This window comes from Talpa europaea (genome assembly GCF_964194135.1).
Source record: "Talpa europaea genome assembly, chromosome: 1".
NCBI lineage: Eukaryota > Metazoa > Chordata > Mammalia > Eulipotyphla > Talpidae > Talpa > Talpa europaea.
Window position 1 is genome coordinate 30,814,251 of NC_140073.1, and position 22,744 is coordinate 30,836,994.

The 22,744-nt window shown below is 33.5% G+C and overlaps 1 protein-coding gene across 2 annotated transcripts in view; it reads right to left on the minus strand.

Moving 5' to 3' along the window:
- PRMT3 (protein arginine methyltransferase 3) overlaps window positions 1-22,744 on the minus strand; it is a gene marked incomplete at both ends in the record, with an annotated part of 77,467 nt that overhangs the window by 39,953 nt on the left and 14,770 nt on the right. For both annotated transcript variants that reach the window (XM_084255240.1, XM_084255239.1), the window contains 3 exons: window positions 9,880-9,979; window positions 15,920-16,041; window positions 20,815-20,880. In XM_084255240.1, the coding sequence (XP_084111366.1) occupies window positions 9,880-9,979; window positions 15,920-16,041; window positions 20,815-20,880 (288 nt within the window). The remainder of the gene's footprint in view (window positions 1-9,879; window positions 9,980-15,919; window positions 16,042-20,814; window positions 20,881-22,744) is intronic.

The following is a 22,744-nucleotide window of genomic DNA, read 5'->3' on the forward strand; positions in this document are numbered from 1 at the left end:
ATTAAAAAATAGTCACATTAGTTCACTTGAAAAAATACAAGCAATGACAGTCCAGTTGCAATAAACACAGCCAGAATCCAGACTGATCTCTAAGTCATTTTCTACTGAAAGTATCAGGATGCTCTCATTCCAAAGGTAGGCAACTAAAATGGCTGTAAAATATCTGATAGTGCCAAAAAGAAATATTTACATTATCAAAACTTAAATTTATATTTGTTTTTCATTTCAATATATTAACTCTAATTCAGAAATTATGTTGAGGATCACTGGGGTCTGCTATAGGGACACAAGATATATGCCATTAACGAAAAATAGGTCAATTTGAACATTAAAAATAATGATACTAAGAAGTTTTGATTCAATGCAATAAAACCCACCACCACTCATGAACAATTCTGGGGGTGGAGGTAGCAAAATCAATTTGAATTTGTGAAGCCTCTATTTGTGGACCTTGTATTTCAGATCACAAGAAATACAAGGATAGAAAAACATGTCAAATGGCACCATGAGGATGTATGCATCAAAATCCAGAATGAGAAAAAATCTACAGGACAATACCAGGACAAATGACCTGATTTCTTCCAATAAAGTCAAGAAAAAGGGGAAGGGGGCAATTCTACAGATGACAGATTTTAGACTCGCTACCAAAAGCATAATCCATTAAAAAAAAAAATTGAACTTCATCAAAATAAAATCCATTCGGTTAAATTTTGTGTTAAGAGAATGAATTACATAGTGAAAGAAAATATTTGTAAATTGCATATACTGTAAAGGGGCTAGTAAGAAAGAACTATCAAACTCAACAGGAAAAAAACTATCCAGTTAGAAATAAGCAAATGACACAAATAGGCATTTAACTGAAGAAAAGACACAGATGGCAAATAAGCATATGAAAAGATGTTTAACATCATTAGCTATTAGGCAAATGCAAATTAAAAACACAATTAGATATAATTACACACCTATTAGAATGGCTTAAATAAAAAAGTGACAACACTAAATTGTTGGCAAAGATGTGAAGTCACTGGATCTCTTATACATTGCTAGTAAGAATATAAAATGGTATAGTCCCTCTGGGAAACAGGCAGTTACTACAGAGCTAAACATGCAATTACCACATGTATAGCAATGGTGTTCTTGGGCATTTATCTAAGAGAAATGAAAATTTATGTTTATGCACCAACCTATTCACAAATGTTCATACAGCTTTATTTCTAACAGCCCCTGACTGGATTGCCTTCAAAAGTCCAATGGTTGATCCAACTGTGATACATTCATCCATGTGATGGAACACTACTCAGAATTAAGGAATAGACTATTGATACATGCACTAATTTAGGCAAACCTCCAGGGAAACATGCTAAATGAAAATAGACAATCCCAACAGGTCACATTCTATATGATTCCATGTGCCGTTCTTTTTTTAGTTTTGTTGTGTATTATTTTGACAGTTGCATGTGATAACATGTGCCTTCTTAAAATGACAAAGTCATAAAATTGAGAACAGATTAGAGGTTGGCAGAGGTTAAGGCCAGTGACTGGAACATGGGGGCTGGGTGAGGTCATAAAAGGACAAATGGGAAGAGGCACTTGTAGTTGAATTATCTTATATCCTGATGATATCATTATCAGTTGCTCTGTCTTTTTTTTTAAACAGCATGTACAGTGCTATCTTTTTTTTTTAAGATTTATTTACATATGCATACAAGAACTGAGGTACAGGCCAGAGGTGTGGGGTGAGCGGATACACTAGAGACAGAATGGGGAACAGAACAGGAAGACTGACTGAAATACAGTGCTAAGGGGAGCAGTGGGTGAGTCAGGAGAGGTCTGCTGCATGCCGTGGGTAACTCCCTGGCCAGGGATCGAACTTGTGCTGCAGTGGCTGCAGATAGCCTCACAGGTTATGCCTTAACCCCTCGCACCACTAGCGAGGCCCAATATCAGTAACTTGGTGACAGTACTGAACTATAATTTTTCAACTTGTAATCATTGTGAAAAACTAGTAAAGAGTACAAGGGATCTCTATTATTTTGACAGTTGCATGTGATAACTACAATTACCTCAAAATAAAAAGTTCACCCCCCAAAATTTATAAATTAATCAAAGTAACTTGAGTTTTTCCTTTAAGTAAATCAAATGTAAATAAATATCCTGAAATGGAAATGTGAATATAGACTACGTATATTAGGGAATTTATTTTTTTTTTACATAATTTAGAATTGTGGCCCTATTGATAAGTTTGTTAGGCTCAACACTAGCATGATAAACATTTTAAAAACTTCTTGTTAGCAAAAAAAGTATAATGGTGCAGAGATAAAAATGGCGAAATGTTGATAACAGCTGAAGATGGGTGAGTCATTCAAAATAATATTGGAAACCTTTCAACTTAAAAATAATAAATCTAGTATTTCTGCATTTGTAATTACCTCAGGTACATGGCTAAAACAACTGCAAACCATTTGGGGGTGAAGTTCAGGCATCAAAAAATTTTCCACCAAGTTCTTTGGAAAATATGCAGTATATCAAATAATACTAAACACTCAAACAAGCAGTAGGCACCACGACCAAGAACTCATAGAAACAACAGCTAGCAAAAGCAGACCTACAAAAATGTTAGCTATTGTAATTTTAAAAAGTCTGTCTGTGACTAATAAAATTAAGAGACTTGAAAATAATAGTAAAAAGCAAGTATTTTAAACAACCAAAAATTCCTAGAAATTATGTAACAGGGTGGTCCCAAGGAAAGGGGGAGGTTCCCTGCCCCACCCAAGGGAGGGTGGAGCTGAGCAGGGAGAGAAGAAACTGCAGAAGAGACGGAGGAAGGAAGGAGCAGGATGGAGCCAGGAGACCTGGAGGAGGCGCATGGAGCCTAGAGACACGTGAAGAAACTGCGCTTGTCTTTTGGTCGTGGACGGGGTGACACAGATGTGGGTGAGACCCGTGGGGAGATGACAATGGCAGCTTTTATCTTCATGTTGATTTTGCTCTTTTCCTTCCGGGCCTGTCTGGTTGTTTCTGACCCTTTTCTGTGGGTCCCCATTGGAAGATGCTTTAGACTTGTGGCAGGCTTTGGGGCCTTGTTCTGGGCCAATCCCATATGGATGGACTTTTACCCACGAGGGGATGGGTAACTTTGGGTGCTTCATTTAGAAACTAGACTCTTTGCCTTACCTTTATTATTTCCTAGTTGTATTAAAGTTCCTTCCCATTAAAGTCTCATATGTTTTGTGTTGATGCGGCAGATGGCAGAACCCATTTAGAACAGGCAGGTTTGTGGGGTTTGGGCTGCCCCTCTCCCTGTCCTATAACAATTATTTGTATAAAAAATTAAATGGATAAATTCAACAATTAGAGATAGCTTCGGAAAAAATTAGTGAATTGGTAGACTGAATTGAACAAATTATCCCAAATGCGGCCCAGAAAGCCAATCTTAATGGAAATATTAAAATTAAGAGGCATGGAAGATGGAGATTACAAATATGTAATGGTAATCATAAAAAGATTTATTAATAAAGATACAAAAGACTCAAACCATAAAGGAAGTTGATGAATTTGATAAACTAAATATTAAGACTGTCTATTTGTCAAATCATACCCAAAAAAAGTGAGCTGACAAGTGATGCACAGCCAACAAATACAACTAATAATTATGAATCCATCAAAAACAAGCTAGATTGTCCTGTAGTTAAAAAGAAACACTCAAGTAATGACCTAAAACAAAAAAGATTTATTTCTTACATTACTGGCTGACAAGAGCATTGCTTATTGTATAATTTCTCAACATTAAATTTTCCCCATAGACACCAATAGCCTACTATTCCAAAATTTCTCCTTATTAGAGTAAGAAATAAAAAGGTTGCAGAATGTGATCTGAAATCTAATTTAAACAAGTATTAAAATTAAAATTAGGAGAGATGGGGTGGTAGTTAACAGTACAGATAAGAACAAACACAAAACATCATAAAAATATAATTATATATAAGGGGCCTATGCTTATATTTTTATTCTTTTTACTCTCATTTTATTCTTAATTTAGATATCAGCACATCTATTAAAAAATACTCTTACAAACCACAACTTCCTTTCACTGTTCAAATACGATATCTCCCTGTTAATATTTATAACACTCACAAACTATGACTGTGAAATGTGATTACTTTATGTAAACTAGGCATGATCAGTATTGCCTATTTTGCTTGAAACACATAGTACATTTAAATTCAGTCAATATTAAGAAAAAAAACCTAAAAATATTTACAACCCAAACAATCCACATCCATCAGTTGATTTTTATATTCTTTTGCACTAATTATAGACAGGGTCAATTAGTGAATGCTAGCTATGGAAATAGGGTCTTTTGCTTTTACAAAGGGTTCATCAACTAAGGAGAAAGCCCTAAGAATGTTCTCCCCATGTATTAACATTCTTTCCTTCAAGTATATTTCTACTTTTTACTGAATAATCTGTCATAGAATCTGACCATTCTGGTTGCCGGTGTCAGGAGAATTGAAAAAGATAGATGAAAAAGATATAATATCCTGTAAAAAGCAGTAATGGAAACAAACTAAAGTGCAGAGCATCCTCAGCACTTAACATTTATATTCAAGGGGCAGAAAAGGAAAGTTTCGTAGAGGTGAGGCTTGAAACAAGTCTTGCAGGACTACTAGGGGTTTGGCTGACAGGGAAGGCAAAATACTAAAAATATCAATAAAGCAATGTGCTAACCCATACTCTGCTCTTACAAATCATTAGTAACTTCCATTAAAGGGGAAACAAATTCTACCAAAAATATGCTAAAGAAAAGATGACTGCAGAATTAAACAAGACACTGAGACAACAGTAAATGTCATGAAAAAAACAATTTTTACAATTTACATATTTTTGCTATTTTTGATTTTAACATTTGTTATTTTTAAAAAATGATTTTTTAATGTTTATTATTTGGGGTTATTATGAGAAATCCTATCATGAAAAGACGCCTTTTCTTTAGTGGAACAACAAAGGAAAATGAAATGGAAGGGGGAAAAATGGCAACCAATATATAGTTAGATGGAAATATGACGTTTGTTTATCTTGAACCATTGGACATATGAGACTATTTTTTCAGAAAATATTTTATGTAAACAAAACTATATTAAAGTTCAGTTAGCTTAAAATTTCATATTAATATGTATAAAAAAGGAAAAACATGTTTTTTTTAAATCCTGAAATTCAAGCCATAGCAGATTTCTTATCAAAGAAAGGCAAAAAACCCAACTATATAGTTGAAAATTTGTGTTGCTAATCCCGTATATCTTCCCTGACTCTAAAATTAATCCATCTTATCTAACCTACTAAACTATCATTTTATCACTTAAGGGAAGAAAACAGACCATGAAAGGCAGACTATCCTAATGGCAGTTGGCTGAAATGGCAAACTAAAAAATGACAGAAATTTTTCAACAACTACCAGTTTAAAATGGGAACTATGAAAAGCTTCACGCTCAGTTTCTGGACTACTGATAGGTCAGAGACATGTTTTCTATGTGATAAAAGCTATGAAATCCTGAAAAACCATTTATCAATAATAAAGAGTAATAAAAACAAAGACACTCCAACATTGTGGGTGTGGTCATGTGCATGCAGGTACATTACAGATACACCTGCGTAGGTGAAGATGGGATGGGAAAGTTAATTTGTATGTTTCTAGAACAAATCCAAGAATAATGAGAGTCAAGAAAAAGTTTCATGTCACTTAAGTGAAAAATAAGACAGAAAAATTACAAAGGCCTTAGATAATCTGAATGCATATCATGAATGATCATGACAATGAAACATGAAGTTCACCTAATGTGCAATTTTATTTTCTGGTCATGATGACAGAAAATAACTTAGGTGCAAGTAAGAATTATGCTGGGAACTGTATCACACAATGAGAGATTTTATCAATGTTTGCAAGGTGATGCTGAAAACAGTTGGAAAACAGCAACACCAAAATAAGTCAATTTGGCTAGTAGGATGCTTACTTTGATTAGTTTCATTATGTAATCAGAAATAACAAATCATAAAGAAGGATTATTCTGGTAACGTAAAATGTGAAAAATGACAACAGATACTCACAGTTATAAATGTTAACATCTTGTAGAAATTACACTCATTCTATTAAACTGATAACAATTTTATAAAATAGAAGTTCCATTCAATAAAATTAAAAAATGTGAAATTAAAGCCAAGTCTAAATCTGAAAATATACCTAAGAACACCTTCCAAAATAAATGCAAAGTTCACATGCAAATGTAGACTTAAAAACATATCTACATATCAAGATTAAGCCACAGAACAGTTAGTGGACCACAGTAGAAGAAAATAGATGTTCATGTCTGCAATATACGATGCCTACAATGCCATATTGGATTCCAAGTCCATTAAACATCTGTGTCCAATTCCTTTGGGTATATTCTTTTTTGTTTTTCCTTGTTGAAAATACTTTTAAAAAGAAAAAAAAAACATAGCTGTAGCTGAAACTTGGGTTATTCTGGATTTTTGCATCCTTACTATGTTATATGTAAAAGAAAAAAAAGCAAAAGACGTCTAAGCAATATTTTAATTTTAAAATGCTGTTGGCTGAAATGGCATGGTTTCACTGTGGCTTTAAGGCTAAAACATGGCTTAACAATAGATTTAAAAGCCAGTTATTTACCAACTGTCCAGTGTTTCAGCTAAAGTAGGAATGTTTGAAATATGCTGGATATATTTTAGAAAGCATACTTGCTTCTTGTTTAATTATGAAATTGGAATTTTCCAGTTTCTCAGCACAGAAATCTTAGAAGTACCAAAGTTAGAAGTGGACTTAGAGGATTTAGAAACTAGTGTAAATAATAATGCCAATTCAGAAAGGCGACTCAAAAGTTTAGTATAACTCTACTTGAAAGCTTAATGCAAATTTCGTAAGGCCATACAGAGCTGACTGCCTTAGAGTAACTGCCATGAACTGCAGTGTGTAAGATTCCACAGAGAGCACTGAACACAATGTGCTAGACTTCAGTTCCACTGATGCTTACAAAGAAAGGCACTAAGGTAATATAAACTCCTAAGTTATACCCTTGTGAAGAGGAAGACAGAAAGTTCTTAGTTATCACTTCTTGGATACAATGAAATGTCTTTTAGTGAAGGGATTCTGAAAGTACCTTAGCACCAAACAACTGGCTCAATCCATCACAGGTTCCAGTGACTTAATACTGTCTGTGTAACAATGACTTCTTTTTTTTTTTTTTTAATAGAGGCATGTTTTTCTTTATTTATTTGTTTGCTTGTTTGTTTTGTTTATACATGCACTGGGTACAGTCAGAAGTCGGGAGGGTGAGAGAATTCACCAGAGCCAGAGCGAGGGGCAGAGCAGGCAGAAGGACTGAAGCACACTGCTGAGGGGAGCAGCGGGCGGCAGGAGAGGTCTGCGCGCCATGTGGGACCCTCCTCCGGTGGCCGGGGAGCAGCCGGGGATTGAACCGGCACCGCAGAGGCCGCGGGCAGCTTCGCAACCCAGCGCTCTACCGCTGCGCCACCGGGGAGGCCCAACAATGACTTCTTGATAAAGGCAGAGAACATACCTGATTGAACCTCCAAAATTAAAGGTGCCCTTCAAATCAATTTGAGTCTAACTAAGAGAACAGAAACCATAAACTATGAAAATAGTGGAGAAATAATACAGGAAGTTGGTTACACACAGGACAAATGATATGAGAAATTATCAAGAGAGGAGCGAGACAACTGGACATTAGCAATACCAAGAAGAATCAACCATTCTAGGCTAGAGACAAAGGAAAGAGGTCGTGCTACAAAATCCTGAGGCCGGGGCTGTACAGAGAATAGTATTACAGCCTAGCAGTACTATTACAGCCTAGCAGTGGAAACAGGAGTCACAAAAGAAAGTTTCTGCCAGTAACACTACCAAAGGCAACGTGTGAAATGAAGAGAAGAAATGCCCTGGTCTCTCCCTTCCTTAAAACTCTCATTTGAGTTTCCCATTGAATTTCCTACACCCCATCTAGGAGGCAGCCTGCAGTTAATCCTCCTTCGATACAGAAGAGAAAGCAGGAAAAGGGTATCTAAAATAGATCTGAGCTCAAGACCAGCACACCTTTCAATAAAGTTCACATCATAAATGTGGCAAAATTAACTCAATCCAACAAAATTTCTTTTGCTACCATCCTGACTCAAAGATTTCAATTGCACGTTAATACTTCTAGATTATCTTTCATATCTTGAAACCAAAATTCTAGAACATTAATATCCAGAAGTATAATTCTGCTAGGCAGGGCAAGAACTACTGAATTAGTTTTAATCAGCTATATTAAAATGCTCAATTGGGTGACAACAAGTTTAGTAAATAGTCTGCCTTTTAGTTTGCCTATAAAATCTAATTTGGGGCCTCCCCAATGGCGCAGCGGTTGAGCGCTGGGTTGCGAGCTGCCCGCAGCCTCTGCAGCACAGGTTCGATCCCCGGCTGCTCCCCGGCCACCGGAGGAGGGTCCCACATGGCGCGCAGACCTCTCCTGCTGCCCCGCTGCTCCCCTCAGCAGTGTACTTCGGCCCTTCTGCCTGCTCTGCTCCCCGCTCTGGCTCTGGTGAATTCTCTCACCCTCCCGCGCTTCTGACTGTACCCAGTGCCTGTATGTATAAATAAATAAATAAATCTTAAAAAAAAAAAAAAAAGAAATAAAATCTAATTTGGAGAAATTTAAAAGATGCATCTTCCAAAAAGGATAAAATAGTCCCTAAAGAAACAAGGACAATGTTGGCTAAAATTAGTCATAAATTATTTAAAACTTGTCAAGTTAATGCCTCAAATGTGCTTTCTCTAAAATATCTTTTTTATGGCCTTTAAAGAGATGTTGAATATTTAATTATAGATAACTAAGTTTGTAGCTTCTCACTCAATTTATTAAAAAAAAAATCAGTATCAATGAAAGCTCTTTCATATAAAAAGAAGAGTAATATTGTGATTGAGAACTGTTCAAAGCTAGTAACTCAAGCAATACCCCCCCCCCACACACACCCCATTTCACATTTTAAAAAAGTGACTGCCAACAATAGTGACAGACACTGGCTTTAGATTGGAACTAAATTAAATCTGAACATTTCAAGAGCTCCCTGAAACTCCTGCTTCTTTGCTAGAATTTTTACTAAATTTAAGTTCATAATTTTAGAGCAAAACCCAACACTTTTCAAAAAATTTTATAATTTAATGAAAATATATGCAATCAAATATAGATTTTTAAAAATAAGTTTAAAAATTTCCAAATAGTTAAAAAATATATGTCCATGTAAAAACACAACTTACCTTATCTTTACTGAATTGGAACATCAGTAAGTCAAATACCATTAAATTTACTTTTTATATACTTTAAATAAATGAATATTATGACTTAGCTTTTGATTTTAACAGCAAATTATAAGTCACAGAACTTACTTTAATTTTATTATTTTAATAATGCAGTAATACTATTTTATGTGATAAAGGATACAACCAGGTCAAAAAGATAGATTTATTATGATAGCAGAATGGAAACTTCTTAATTTTGGTGAAATAATGCTTGTAAGTCTTTACTAGGTCTCAAAGACTTACAGGAAAACATATTTAGATCTCTAAACATTTAGAAAGCAGAACGATAATAACTATTTACCATGATTTAAAAGTTAAAAGCTAATTTAGTTTCTTTTTTAAAAGTCAGTGACTGGCCTATAAATAAGTCCTATTTCAGAATAAACCAATATTAAAAAAATATTGTAGCTATTTTTAAAATGTTACCATTCAGTCACACAACAAATAAAATTAAATGAAGAAAAAACCTTCTTTGTTTTTAAACAATAAAACTATTTTTCTCTGTAAACACTTACCATCCACTCAGATATAATAACATCCACTTTTTCTATAGGAAGATGAACTTCTTCAATCTTTCCTTTGATTAGTATAACAGTATCTTCAAGTTTATTTAGTCTGAAAATTATCATATTGAATTAAATTAGTATGTTGAACAGATTATGAAAGCTAGTCCAATTACATAATTTCTTGGCAACTATTCATATTGTTTGGTGGAGCTCAAAAGTATGTTTAAAGCTGTTTTATACTCTGGGTGACATAATTACTTTTTGGTTACTCCATGAATGCCCAAAGAATGTTTTGCTAAATATAGCAATATACTAAACAATATTTAAAACTTCAGCTTGAAATCAGAATTTTATCAAGAATACATACCAATAACGTCATTGTGTCTCTATGTTTTATGTAATGTGTTAGAGTGAAGACAATTAGAAGGAAATACTTAAAATGCAAAGCAATAAAATGAAAGACAAGAGGGTAGTTACCGGAATAAGACAGGAAGAACACCATGCTAAGAAAGGGCAAATAGAGGTGGGCATTCTGAAGTGCTGGCAAAGTTCTATTTCTTGTTTTTTGATTTTTTTTAAAAAGACTTATCCATTTATGCATACAAGAACTGGGGCACAGGCCAGAGGTGTGGTGGGGTGGTGAGAGGATTCACCAGAGAGAGTGGGGAACAGAACAGGCAGATCAACTGAGATACACTGCTGAGGGGAGCAGCGCGCACTACCGGAGAGGTCTGTTGTGCCATATGGATTGCTCACTGACTGGCCGGGGAATTGAATTTGTGTTGCAGTGGCAGGCAACAGCTTGATAGCGCTGTCTTCAACCCCTGTGCCACCAGGGAGGTCCTATTTCTTGTTATTTATGCGCACTTAACTTGTATTATAAAATACTGTTTAGATTTTATGCAGTTTTTTAGTATGTGATCTTTTACACGAAAGTTACAAAAAGATGCTTGTATCATATTTGAACTTTTTCAGAGGTATTAATGAAATTGCTATAGTTGCTTACTGTTTACTGAAATATTTATGAAGGCTTTAACAATTACAAACACTTCAAAGAAAACAAAAAGCAAGCTTCATAAAAGAGCAAAATGCTCCTATTGTCTAGAATTATCTTTAGAATGCTTATGCTGAAACAAGATGTGTTTTGTAAGAGGCCATCTGCTCAGGATGTTTACTGTCTGCTACAAGTCATAATCCTACTTGCATCAGTAATTACTTGCTCAAATAGGAATATAACAGAGAAGACTAAGATTTTAAGGAATACACAGAAAAAAAAGACACATAATTTCCAGTAATTCTATATTAAAAAGATAGCATCCAGATAACTTCTTTCCTGACACTGTTCATTTTAATCACTAGCTGATGCGCCAATTTATGAAAAAATATATATACATTACTCTTCTCAAGTGGCTACTCACTATATTTCACTTTAGAGTAAAAAAAATGAATTCCATTCTAAATATACCTGTGAAAGAACTAGCATAGCTTTAATTTATATGACACTCCAGTAGGAATATTTAAAACAAAACAGTTTTTTTAAAAAAAATCCAATCAACACTGAAATTATTTTTCTAAAGGAAAATTTTGTTAGAACAACTAGTACTTTCCTATATTAAAATTAGCAATTTAATTTTTCCCTATGATATAGGGACATGATCACAATTATCTTGCACTGGGCATATGGAGATAAAAGACATAGTCCATGCACTGAAGAACATGGTCTAAGGCAAACACAACATTAAACAGAGTAGATAGGGTACAATGGGACCTCATGAGTCCTTAACTGAGTGCATCTGAGCTTAGAAAGATGGATGTGTATCATTATGGGGTTAAGGAAGGGTACTCTCTGTGTACACAAATGGCCTGTGTGTGTGTATATGAGAGAAAGTGGCAAATGTGAAGTACCTTAAGTAGTTTAGTATGATCAGAGCAACAAGGGGAGTATGTAGTAACGAAGTTGGGAGGCAGAGGTGATGCTAAGGGGTCTAGATTTTATTAAAACACAATGAGAAAAAGGCTCAAATTTGTGTACATCGTCCCATTATGATTTACATAAAGATGTGGTTTGGTAGGAAGATAGATGTACAAAAACCATAAAAAGCCATGAGAGTTCTACACACTGAGCACCTTCTCAAGTATGTAGAACTTAAAGTTACTGACAAGATTATAAAGTTCACCAAGAATACATGGATAACAACAGCTATTTTTTTTTTTTTAAGCATATAGGGGGAAAGCATTGAGGGGTGAGGAGGGACTAATTTCCCTGATATAAAAATATGCAGGTGTAATACTTTTTTGCTTTTAGTTCAATAGGCACCCAAGCATACATACTTCTCTTTTGTTCCCCAAGCATACAGAAATGACAACAAAGTTATATAAAATCCATGATAAATGCATGGAGAATCCAGAAGATGACTACAAAAACAAAAAAACAAAACCAAAAACAAAAAATTCTGGTAACAGGAGGAGAAGAGGAATTAAATCATATTGGTGAACCTGTGAAGAATCCTGCACTCTACATATTATCAGAGATGATTACTGTGGAGTTAAAAGTCATTCTATGCAACACTAACCCCTGGAGTCAAGAGTTACACAAAATTCAAGTTTCTAAAGGGACAATTTAATGGAATGGTAACCAGACCAGGTCCTCCTCCCCTCTCCTCAGAGAGAAAACGGACATAGATGCCTTTATTAAACAACCTAGTCTATTCAGAAATGTAAAGAAAAGCCAAGGATGCTAAACCATTCCAGACAGGTGACAGACATATGTAAATCCCATGAAAAATAACATGGGCATTCTTTTTCCTTCTTGTTCCTAGACTCTGTTTCTTCATGTAACAAATCTTACCTGTGAATACAATTTTATATTGACCTATGTGAGTTATTCTAGTGAATTACTGAGCTCCTGGATTCCCCTCTCCAAAAAAAAGGACCACTGAGTAGACAGGAAATTAAGGAGTCACTGGGGGTGGGGAAAAGACATGAGTTTAGCTTCTTTGTCAGGTATCTTGATCACCTTCTTTACCTTCAACAGAATTCCAGGGCTTTGAGCAGCAAAATAGCTTTTTTGAAAAAACCATTTTAGCCTCATCAGCAGTTCAAAATTTTCTTCATTTGATCTTATATGCTATTTCTTTTGAATTCAGAAACAAAATCTAAAGACACATTCATTATTTAAAGATATTACCCTCATGTATTTTGTGATCAAAGTGTTCTCTAGACTTTTCTTAATATTTCATTTTTAATATTATTCTAGACACCGTCAATGGAAAAGATCGCATCTTTAGTCATACTTAGAAGTATTGCATTGTAGTAGCATGATGAATTGACCTTCTCCTGAAAACTCTTCTGCAGTAACATCCAAAAGTCTGAAAAATGAGCTAGTCCATGGCTGAGGCAAAAGAAACCAAAAGCAGTGAGAGAAGCGGTAAAAATACTACAAGTTGTCTCTGCTGCCTGAGGGTGAACACAGCATACAATTGTCTGGCAACTGAATAGCTTTGCTATCCTTAGGTTAGCTTATGTTTTTGAAATGGTATTTCATTGCAGAGTTCAAATTATGACAGCAAGAGTGAGAAAAAATCTCTCATTTCTTTCATTCATCACTTAAGAGATGCAGTTATCCCTGCTATTACAACATCTCTGAAAATTTTATCCCCTATCTACTTTATTCATGTCTGCAACCTCAGAATCACAAACCTGACCTCCTTAAGTAGATCTATCAATAGCTTTCTCTCTTCCTCTCTCTAGCTCATTCTCTCTCTCTCTCAAATCTACATTATATATAACCCCAAATGTATGTATGTTAGGTCTCTTTCTTCAACAGAGGTAAAATTATTTTATCATTGAGTACAATAAAAAAACTGTTAAGTTGAATATATTTAAAGGAATACCAAAATACATATTTTACAAGTATCCATCTTTTAGAATTTAAAGTGTTTTTTATAGATGTAAGCTTCTAAATTTTTATAGAATTTTTTTAATTAAAAATTTTAGATTTAAAAAAAAATTCATTGAAGTAAGATTGGTTTACAACACTGTAGGTGATTCAGACATATAGGAACCCATCAGGTGAGGTGGGTACTATGCACCACACCCACCACCAATATACTCATAATCCTCCACCATAGTCCATTTGGCCCCCTCCACACTTGCTAGCCACCCTCCCCATACCCCTCTCAAGCCTTAATTCTATAGACAGATTTCTAGAATTTGTTATTGGTTTGGTTTGAACAGATACTTTGTTTTGTTTTCCAATATTACATATGTAAGTAAAACCATTAGATATTTGTCTTTGTCTTTCTCTTTCTGACTTATTTTACTTAGCATAATCCCCTCCACTTCTATCCATGTTTTGCAAATGACAAGAGTTCATCTTTTTTTACTGCAGAATAGTGTTCCATTGTGTATATATACCTCATCTTCTTAATTCCCTCACCTTCCTTGGGCACTTCAATTGTTTCAATAACTTAGCTATTATAAATAGTGCAACAGTGAAGATTAATTCTGCTGTGTATTGATTTCTGACAAAGAAGGAAGCCTCAAAGGGCTAAAGACAACACAAAGCCTGCTAATCAGAAGAGCTGTTTTCATTGACTAATGACAGAAAAGTTTTAAATTGAGAGTAGAATCCAAGGGAGGCGAATGAGTACCGAAAAACACATAACTGGACATGGTCTGTCAAAGCAGTAGAACTTCCAGCAGAAATGTCATCTTATTATCAATCAAAAATTTTTTGATAATTCTTCTAAACAATCTCATTTTTGGATGGCAATGCACAAGCATGTAAGGATACACTTTATGGAATATCCAAAAAGGTGATGTGTTCTTACCGGAGTATTAAGAAGTAAAAAAACACTTCACTAGATTATAGAACTGATCGCCTGCCTGCCTATCTTTTCCAATAAGACAATCAGAACCATAAAGTTTACCTTTATCTATGAAAAATCTAAACAAGATAATTTTTTCATTGATATTAGCACAGTGGCTAACATTTGAATACTTACTATGTGCCAGGCAATATGCCAAAGTGATTCATATGTGTGTCTTATTTACAACTCACTTTACTCATAGCCACATGATGTAGCCATTATTACTTTGATTTTGACAGTGAAACAAATAAGATTTCAAAGAGGTAAGATAAAATTTAAACAAAATTCAAACACCTGCTAAATGGTAGAATGTGGACTCAAACCCAAGATTGATTTGAACATGTACTCTTAACTACAACACTGTATTTCTACATTAAGGGATAAAATTTGAAGCTTTAAACATGTTACATACATAATCATATTCAAATTTTTTAATCATTAGGAAAGACCAACTTTAATCAATTTTAAGAATAGGTAGGAAAACAATTTAAGAATCACTGAAAAGCCTCCCATTAATTATTCTGGAAATAACTCCTAAGTTCAAACATAAGGTGCTTTTGTTAAGCACACAGCTAAAGAAATCTAGTTCTAAAAACTCAAGTTCAAAGAAAGGTCTCCTTTCTAGGACATAAACCAACTGTATAATCAACCACTGACTGATTAGCCTAACTTCTCAAAGAGAAGAGATATTTTTATTGAATAAAATTAAGTTTTAGGGGATGAATTAAATCCACTTCATCTTTATAGCCACTTTATTATTTATTTTGCTATCAAGGAGGAACAAGAGCTGATGTCAAAAAATAAAAGAACAGATAACCTCTACGCTTTAGTCTTAATGCCATTTGCTAAAGAAAGTATTACTGACATGCTCAGTTTTGTATAGACTAATAATATTTCCTTATATACCAGTGATTTATAATTTCATTATTATATTTATAGCCATAATTAGAAAATCAGAAAATTAGGTAAAAATAACTCTCTTCAATGAAAATGGTGAAGATTATTCATAGATCAAACATGGTGAGTTCAATCCAATTTAAAATCCTGTTATTCTTAAATGAATTTTTAATAAAAAACAAGTCTTGAGTTTGCATTAGAGAGCTATTAAAGACAAGAAAACCTGTTAAGTAGCCATCAAATATACAAAAAATATTTTACCAGCCTTAAAATGCATCTACCTTATGATATCCATCGCCTGGTAAAGTATTTCAGACTGATCAACTCCAAGAACCTTCTTTGCACCTGCTTTAGCAGCAAACATAGAAAGAATTCCAGTTCCACAACCAACATCCAAAACTACCTGGTAGTTAAAAAAAATAAAAATAAAAAAAGATGTTACTGAATAGGTCTGTTATTTGTGATTGGGAAAACAGAACACAATATAAATTTAAAATTTTACCACTCAGATATAGTTATTTCTATTTGGAGACACTATTACTGTGGGTTGTTCTAAATTTATATAGTTGGCTAGTTGTACAGCCTACTGCAATCAGGCTCAACAACACTAAATTTAAAAGATTTTTTTTATATGAAATAAACAATTTCCATGGACTTCTTAATAGTGAAATGCTGTTTCTAATTCCTTTATTGCCAAAGTGGCAAAACACAACAAAGCTGCAGACAGCTTCACAGTGCTGCACTCAACCCGCTGTGCCACTGGGGAGGGCCAAAAATAACTTTTGCTCTGTAAAAACTATACTGGTGGCGCAAGGAGTTAAGCACCACACTATGAAGCAGTCCGTGGCCTCTGCAGCAAGGGTTCAATCCCTGGCCGGCCAGGGAGGAGCCCACGTGGCGAGGCAGAACTCTCCTGCCTCAACTGCTGCTCCCTTCAACAGTGTGTTTCAATCAGTCTGCCTATTCTGTTCCCCGCTCTGTCTCTGGTGAGTCCTCTCACCCGCCCCCCGCGTCTCAGCTCTTGTTTACATGAATGAATAAATCTTTTTAAAAAAATCATTCAATCTTTTAAAAAAGAAAATAATTTTTGCTATACAGAGATTCATAAAGTCAAACTCAAGCTTTCCTTTTATGGCCTGTAAATTTTGATTACAAGATTGACATTTCCAAAATTCCCCACATTTCATCCACATACATTTTTCCCTTAGTATATTTATGATTTCACTACTATAGTTATTTTTTAAATCATGCTATACACTAAAAAGTATGGTTCCAACTTTACTTTTGTTCAGGTGGCTAGCTGTCTCAATATGTTTGCAATAGTGTTCCCCCACCCTCACCAATGATTTGATACATGACTGCTGTGATCTTAAAGTTTCTGTCTCCCTCACATTCATGTTGATATCATAATCTCTTAGGTAATGATATCAGAAGGTGGGGACTTTGAGAGGTGATGAGGTCAGGAGGGCAGAATCCTCATGGGTTTAGTGCCCTCATAATAGAGGCTCCAGAGATTCCTTGATATCTTTTATTATGTAAGGACATAGCAAGAGGGCCCTATCCAGAATTTTCTAGGGCCTTGTTGACTCTGAAGTCCCAGAATAGTTAGAAATAAAATTGTTATTTATAAGCCACTCAGTTTATGGACTGTTCGTAACAGCAGCCTGAGCAGATGAAGACAGGGACCTTTCTAGCATTCACTAAAATTTCTGTGTGTATTTTGGTCTATTTCAGAATTTTCATTCTGTTCCATTAATCTTTATAATCATATGCCAGTAATTTTTCTAATTACAAAAACTTTATAAAATGTTTTAATATCTGTATGATTGGTCTACTGTCATTGCAATTTTTTTTTTCACAATATTTCTGGATGGTTTTATTTCTCCATAAGAACAAGAGAATCAACTTGTCTAGGATTTTTTTAAAAGGCTTTTAACATTTATATGGGGGCTGAGTCAAAATTACAAATTAATTTAGGTAAAACACACAATTGAGTACTCCTACCCAAAATTCAAAATTTTAATTTGTTTATATCATCAGTTATGTTTAGGTTTTTCAACCTTTTTCATATGTCTTGCACATAACTAATTAAGCTTGTTCTTATGTAAGAATACATAGAAGAGTCCCTCATCCTATTTATATCTTGAATAATATAATTTACCAGTTCTGATTCCAGAAAGGAAAAAATATAAGCAGCAGCCTGATTTCCAATGAAGAAATAAAAAGTTGTCAAAAGACTGTTATTCTGCTCTCCTATCCTCAGGCTCAAAAAGCTTCAAAGGGAGAATTTGCCTGTTCTTGCATAAAAGGCACATTTCAATATAGCTATATTTACGGACAAGAAAGTTAAGAATTTTCATTTAAGATGCAACCTATACAACATCACTGCCAATAAAAAGAAAATTTGGTTTTTAAATTACAAGTAAGATGTATTAACCACAAAAACAAGAATAGTATAATACTGTATAATATTATCACAGAAAAAAATTACTGAGTAAAATAAGCTGAGTAGAAAAGGATATGTACCACACACTCAAATCAACAGTGTTCTTTTGTAAGACTACATACACAGAGATATATAATTTATATATACTTTTGTACATAAATACATAGAATATATATAAAACAATTCTTATTTAACCATCATTTTGCAAATGAGGAACATGAGCTACAGAGAGGGAAAGCTACAGGATCAAAAGCAAACTCTAAAACTAGTATTCAAAACTAGGTCAATTTGCTTATAAAGCCTGTATTCAAATTATATTTTAATTGCATATCAATTATTTATTACATCTAGCTCAGAATTACAAAATTTAGGCAAATAAACTAAAACTGGATAGACTAAAAGAGGTAGGAATGATAATAGAATAAATCAACCTTTTGTAAAATGATGAAGAGTTAGTTGATTTGCTTTTCTAAAAAGAAAAAAGAATAAGTGAATCGATTTTAACTGTAGATAATAATCAAATGTATAATAAAGGCACCTAACTGGGAATTTCCTCAATGGACTACAAATAGAAATTAATTATGACGGGGTGATAACACAATTAAATGCCACCCAAAGTTAAATTAAATCAAAGAAACCATATGGTCTCCACAGGAGCTTTGTGAATTGAAATAATATTAAGAAAAGAATGAAGGAAAAGAAGCAAGAACAAAGGAATGGGAAGAGAAGGGAATGGAATGAACACATTTTCAATTATAAACATCTTTTAGAAAAACAAATCTTTACAAAGCACTATTTGGTATAGAGTAGCAAGCATCTAGGCAAAGTATTAAAGGGAACTCCCAATATTTTAATAAGCCCTTTTTTTAATTTGGCAGATTTAATCTCTTCAGTAAGAGGAGTCGAACACAAAATAATTACACATTATGAATGTGCTTTCCATTGTAAAGTATTTTATCTGAAAATGTATAATGTATACATTTTTATATGAACCCAGTGAGATTTACTCCATATACAGAAAAATAGTAATTATCACTTAAATTCTAAATAATTAATACTATGATTACTAATACTGGAGTCTTTTCAATATTTTCTTATTACAACACAAATCCATTCAGAAGTATATTTAAAAAGAAACATTTAATTTACTCTTATGGTATTCATCTATTTGTTTTACAAAAACAGAATCACAGAAATCTAGAACTGGAAGGGCTCAAAATGTCATTTTGCAGATGCGACCCAAAGAGATTTACTATTTTATATATATATATATTTATATATTTATATGTATTTTTATTTATATATATATATATATATATATATATATGTCCAGGTAGAACTATTGATTCCCAAACCAGTGCATGCTTAAGTTTTATTCAACATATTGAGGGAAAATAAAAATCTGGGCATAATCTGACTATAGAGCAAAAACTTTAATGGCAACATAATTTGATTCACTGGAAACAAAGTAGCTTTTATTAAATAAGTCCTTTCGAGTATTTGTGTACAGATATAAAAACTATAAAAAAATTCTTAGTGTCTACTGCAATAACATATAAAAAAGCATAAAAGCTAAGCACAAAAAAACTGATAAAATCCATGATTTTAAGAATGAAATTCTCTTATTTGTCTATAGGGGGAATCAGCAAAAACAGAAACATCAGAAGACATCAGAGTACCTTATAAATTGTCTAACTGGTCAACTAAGCTAAGACACAAGTGAAATACTGCTCTTGGGAGCACTTATGGAAAATGAAAAGTCAAACTAGGTTACATCCCAAACAATATATAAATGAAGAGATCTTTCAAACTATAAAGATTAGTCACTGCTGCAATATCATTTAAAGTCTTTGAAGTAACTGTTGAGAATTATCTTTTAAAATGGAGATGATAGGGGAATTACCAAAACCTTTAGTATTTAAAACCTAGTATGTTGTATCAAAAAACATGTTCTTGAAGTGGAAAGAGTGGGGGGGGGAATTCTCAAGCAAATTCCCAAAGCAAGGCAGAACTACTAATACTTTTCTTGATTAAATTAGTGGACTAATTTCTAATAAACAGAAACAAAGAGGAAATCTGAATTTTTAAATAACCTTGTCAATGTAGAGGGGGGAATGACAAGAGTGATGAAGAAAAAAAATGAAAGAAATTCACAAGGGAGGAAAAACAAATGACATGATTTCAAACACATACGCAAGACAGTAAAAAATCACCTCAGAATTAACCTGCAGTAGTATCATGACTAATTATAAAATGTAGTGTCTCATAAAGGAGCAAATGAGGCCTTAAAAGAAAGCACACAAAAGATTTTAAATGTAGTACTGTTATAATAATAACTTCTTAAAATTACCGATTTTTAACCAATGACAAAACTAGAATAATAATTAAAAGTGTGTTTTGGTATAAGGGTCCCATCTGATATGTTTGAAATTCACAGTAATCACAGTGAATCAAAAATATGGTTTAAGCAAAATTACTTGGATGAGTACAGTTTAACTGAATGATGTCACTATAATTAATGAATTTCAATTAAAGAAGAGTATAATGTTGACTAACAGCACCAAACAGCACCTTATCAAAATTTTAAACCACAGAGCAGCATCATAAGTCTAGCATGAAATAAAGCCAAAGTATATTAAATCAACTGTTATCATTAATAATGACCCGGAGAGAATTTCCACTGCTCACGAGTCACATGGAATATACACTTCTGTAGCCAATGCTACTCACCTTGTCCTTGAAAATATGTGGATTTTGATATATAAAATCTCGGTAACTTTCTGTTCGGACTTTGTCCTGGGGTGGAGAGAGAAAAACACTGTGTTTACAGCATTGTCTAAACAAATTAAAAATGTGTTTAAGGAAATATTTGCTATTTTATCATAAATTGCTAGGTTCCATAGCTACCTCTTGCCTGGAAAATCAAGCTTATTTTTTTCCCTTAAAGAAAACAAATAGAAATAACACTCAGAGAAAACATTTATATCAAGAATGTTGGTGAAAGTCAAATAAGATCTATGTTCCTAACAATGTATACATTTTTGTCTTGACATAACTAACAATAATGACATACAATACCATTTTAAACTTTCAACTGATCACTAAAGCTAAAAGAAGATGAACATAATGTTTTGCTTCTTTAAATAGGGCGTGAAATCTACGGCCTGACTCCCTGTGGAACCATGTCAAAAAAAAAAAGAAAAGAAAAAATAGACAAATATTAATGAAAAATGAGGCTAAAATGAGCATGAGGATTATTTTCCTAAGAAAGTCATTGATTCATTGATCACACTTAAATAATTTCTATCCTATCTAGTTTCTAGAACTTTCTGTACTAGAAAATGAAAAGGTAACCCATTTGAGACCTGCAGCCCACATTATGAGAAATCTATACTCTTGAGTCTCACATGACCTGGGACCAAAGTAAGCACTGAACACCAGCATTTATGTTGGCCCATGAACAGAGCGGACTCTTTTCTAAATGACCTAACTTGAGACACATACTGACAGCAAATTAAGCAGAGTAAGGGGCTAAGCTGTCATTAAGTTGTAAAGTAAAATTAAGTTGTGAGTAAAATGAATATGATGATCTCAGAATGAGAATTCTAGTTTTTGGTTTTATAGTTGACAAAAAGAACAGTTATGCCATATGCTAATATCAAAATGTATACAATTCATATCCCCAGAAAACATTTTTATGCCAGTTGTAGGATTAAAAGATCTATAGATACATATATTTATCTAAATAGAGACATACATATAGTTAAAGGAAATCTGAATTAAAAGGCAAGTCATTTTATTTACTAGACCTAAAAAGCAGAATTCTGCAATAAGTTTCATGCTTTCTGATGGGATTATTTCTAATTGTTTTACATACAAGATTTTAGGACAGGCTTATTAAATCTTCCCCTGGAAGTTATTTTAAGAATGATTAAAAGAATTTAATGTTTAAATAAATGTTCAAATCATTAACTAATTTAAAAGTATCTTTTAAAGACACTTTTTAAAAGAACCTTCTCATACAATTTTACTTTTTTATGCTCTTCTTACACTATAGGCAGAGCTTTCTGCTGACACAACACAACCTAAAAGGGTAAACATCAGTCAAGAAGGCAGTCGGCAGCAAGCTCTCACCAATCACACTGCTTCACCACTGCTCCAACTTAATCACTGGCATCCCAACTCCTGTCCTAAGTCCGTGCACTGCTGCTCTGCTCAAGTACAATCCTTTGTCTGGGCTCTTTCTACATATATCTATCTATCCATTCAATGCTCACCCTAGTTTAATGAAACCCAAAGTATAGCATAGTGCCTTGAACACAGCAGAGCTTCAACCTAAGAAATGAATTTTTTGAAAAGTCCACCAAACATGAAAATACACGCAAATAAAGGATTAATGCCCATAACCATTCAAAAAATTTATCCTAATAAAAGACCAACACTTCAATACAAAATATGGTAATGAATGGAAATTTTAAAACTATCTTATAAATCAACCTGTGAAAGAAAACACAGAACAAAATTAGAGGTCTAGTACTAAGAAAGATAATATTTTAAGACTTGTAAAATGTCATGGAATTTTCTTCAAATATAAAAATACAATTTAAGAATATTAGTAAAGATAGCAGAAAAGTAAATAATAGTATGCTTTAGATTTATA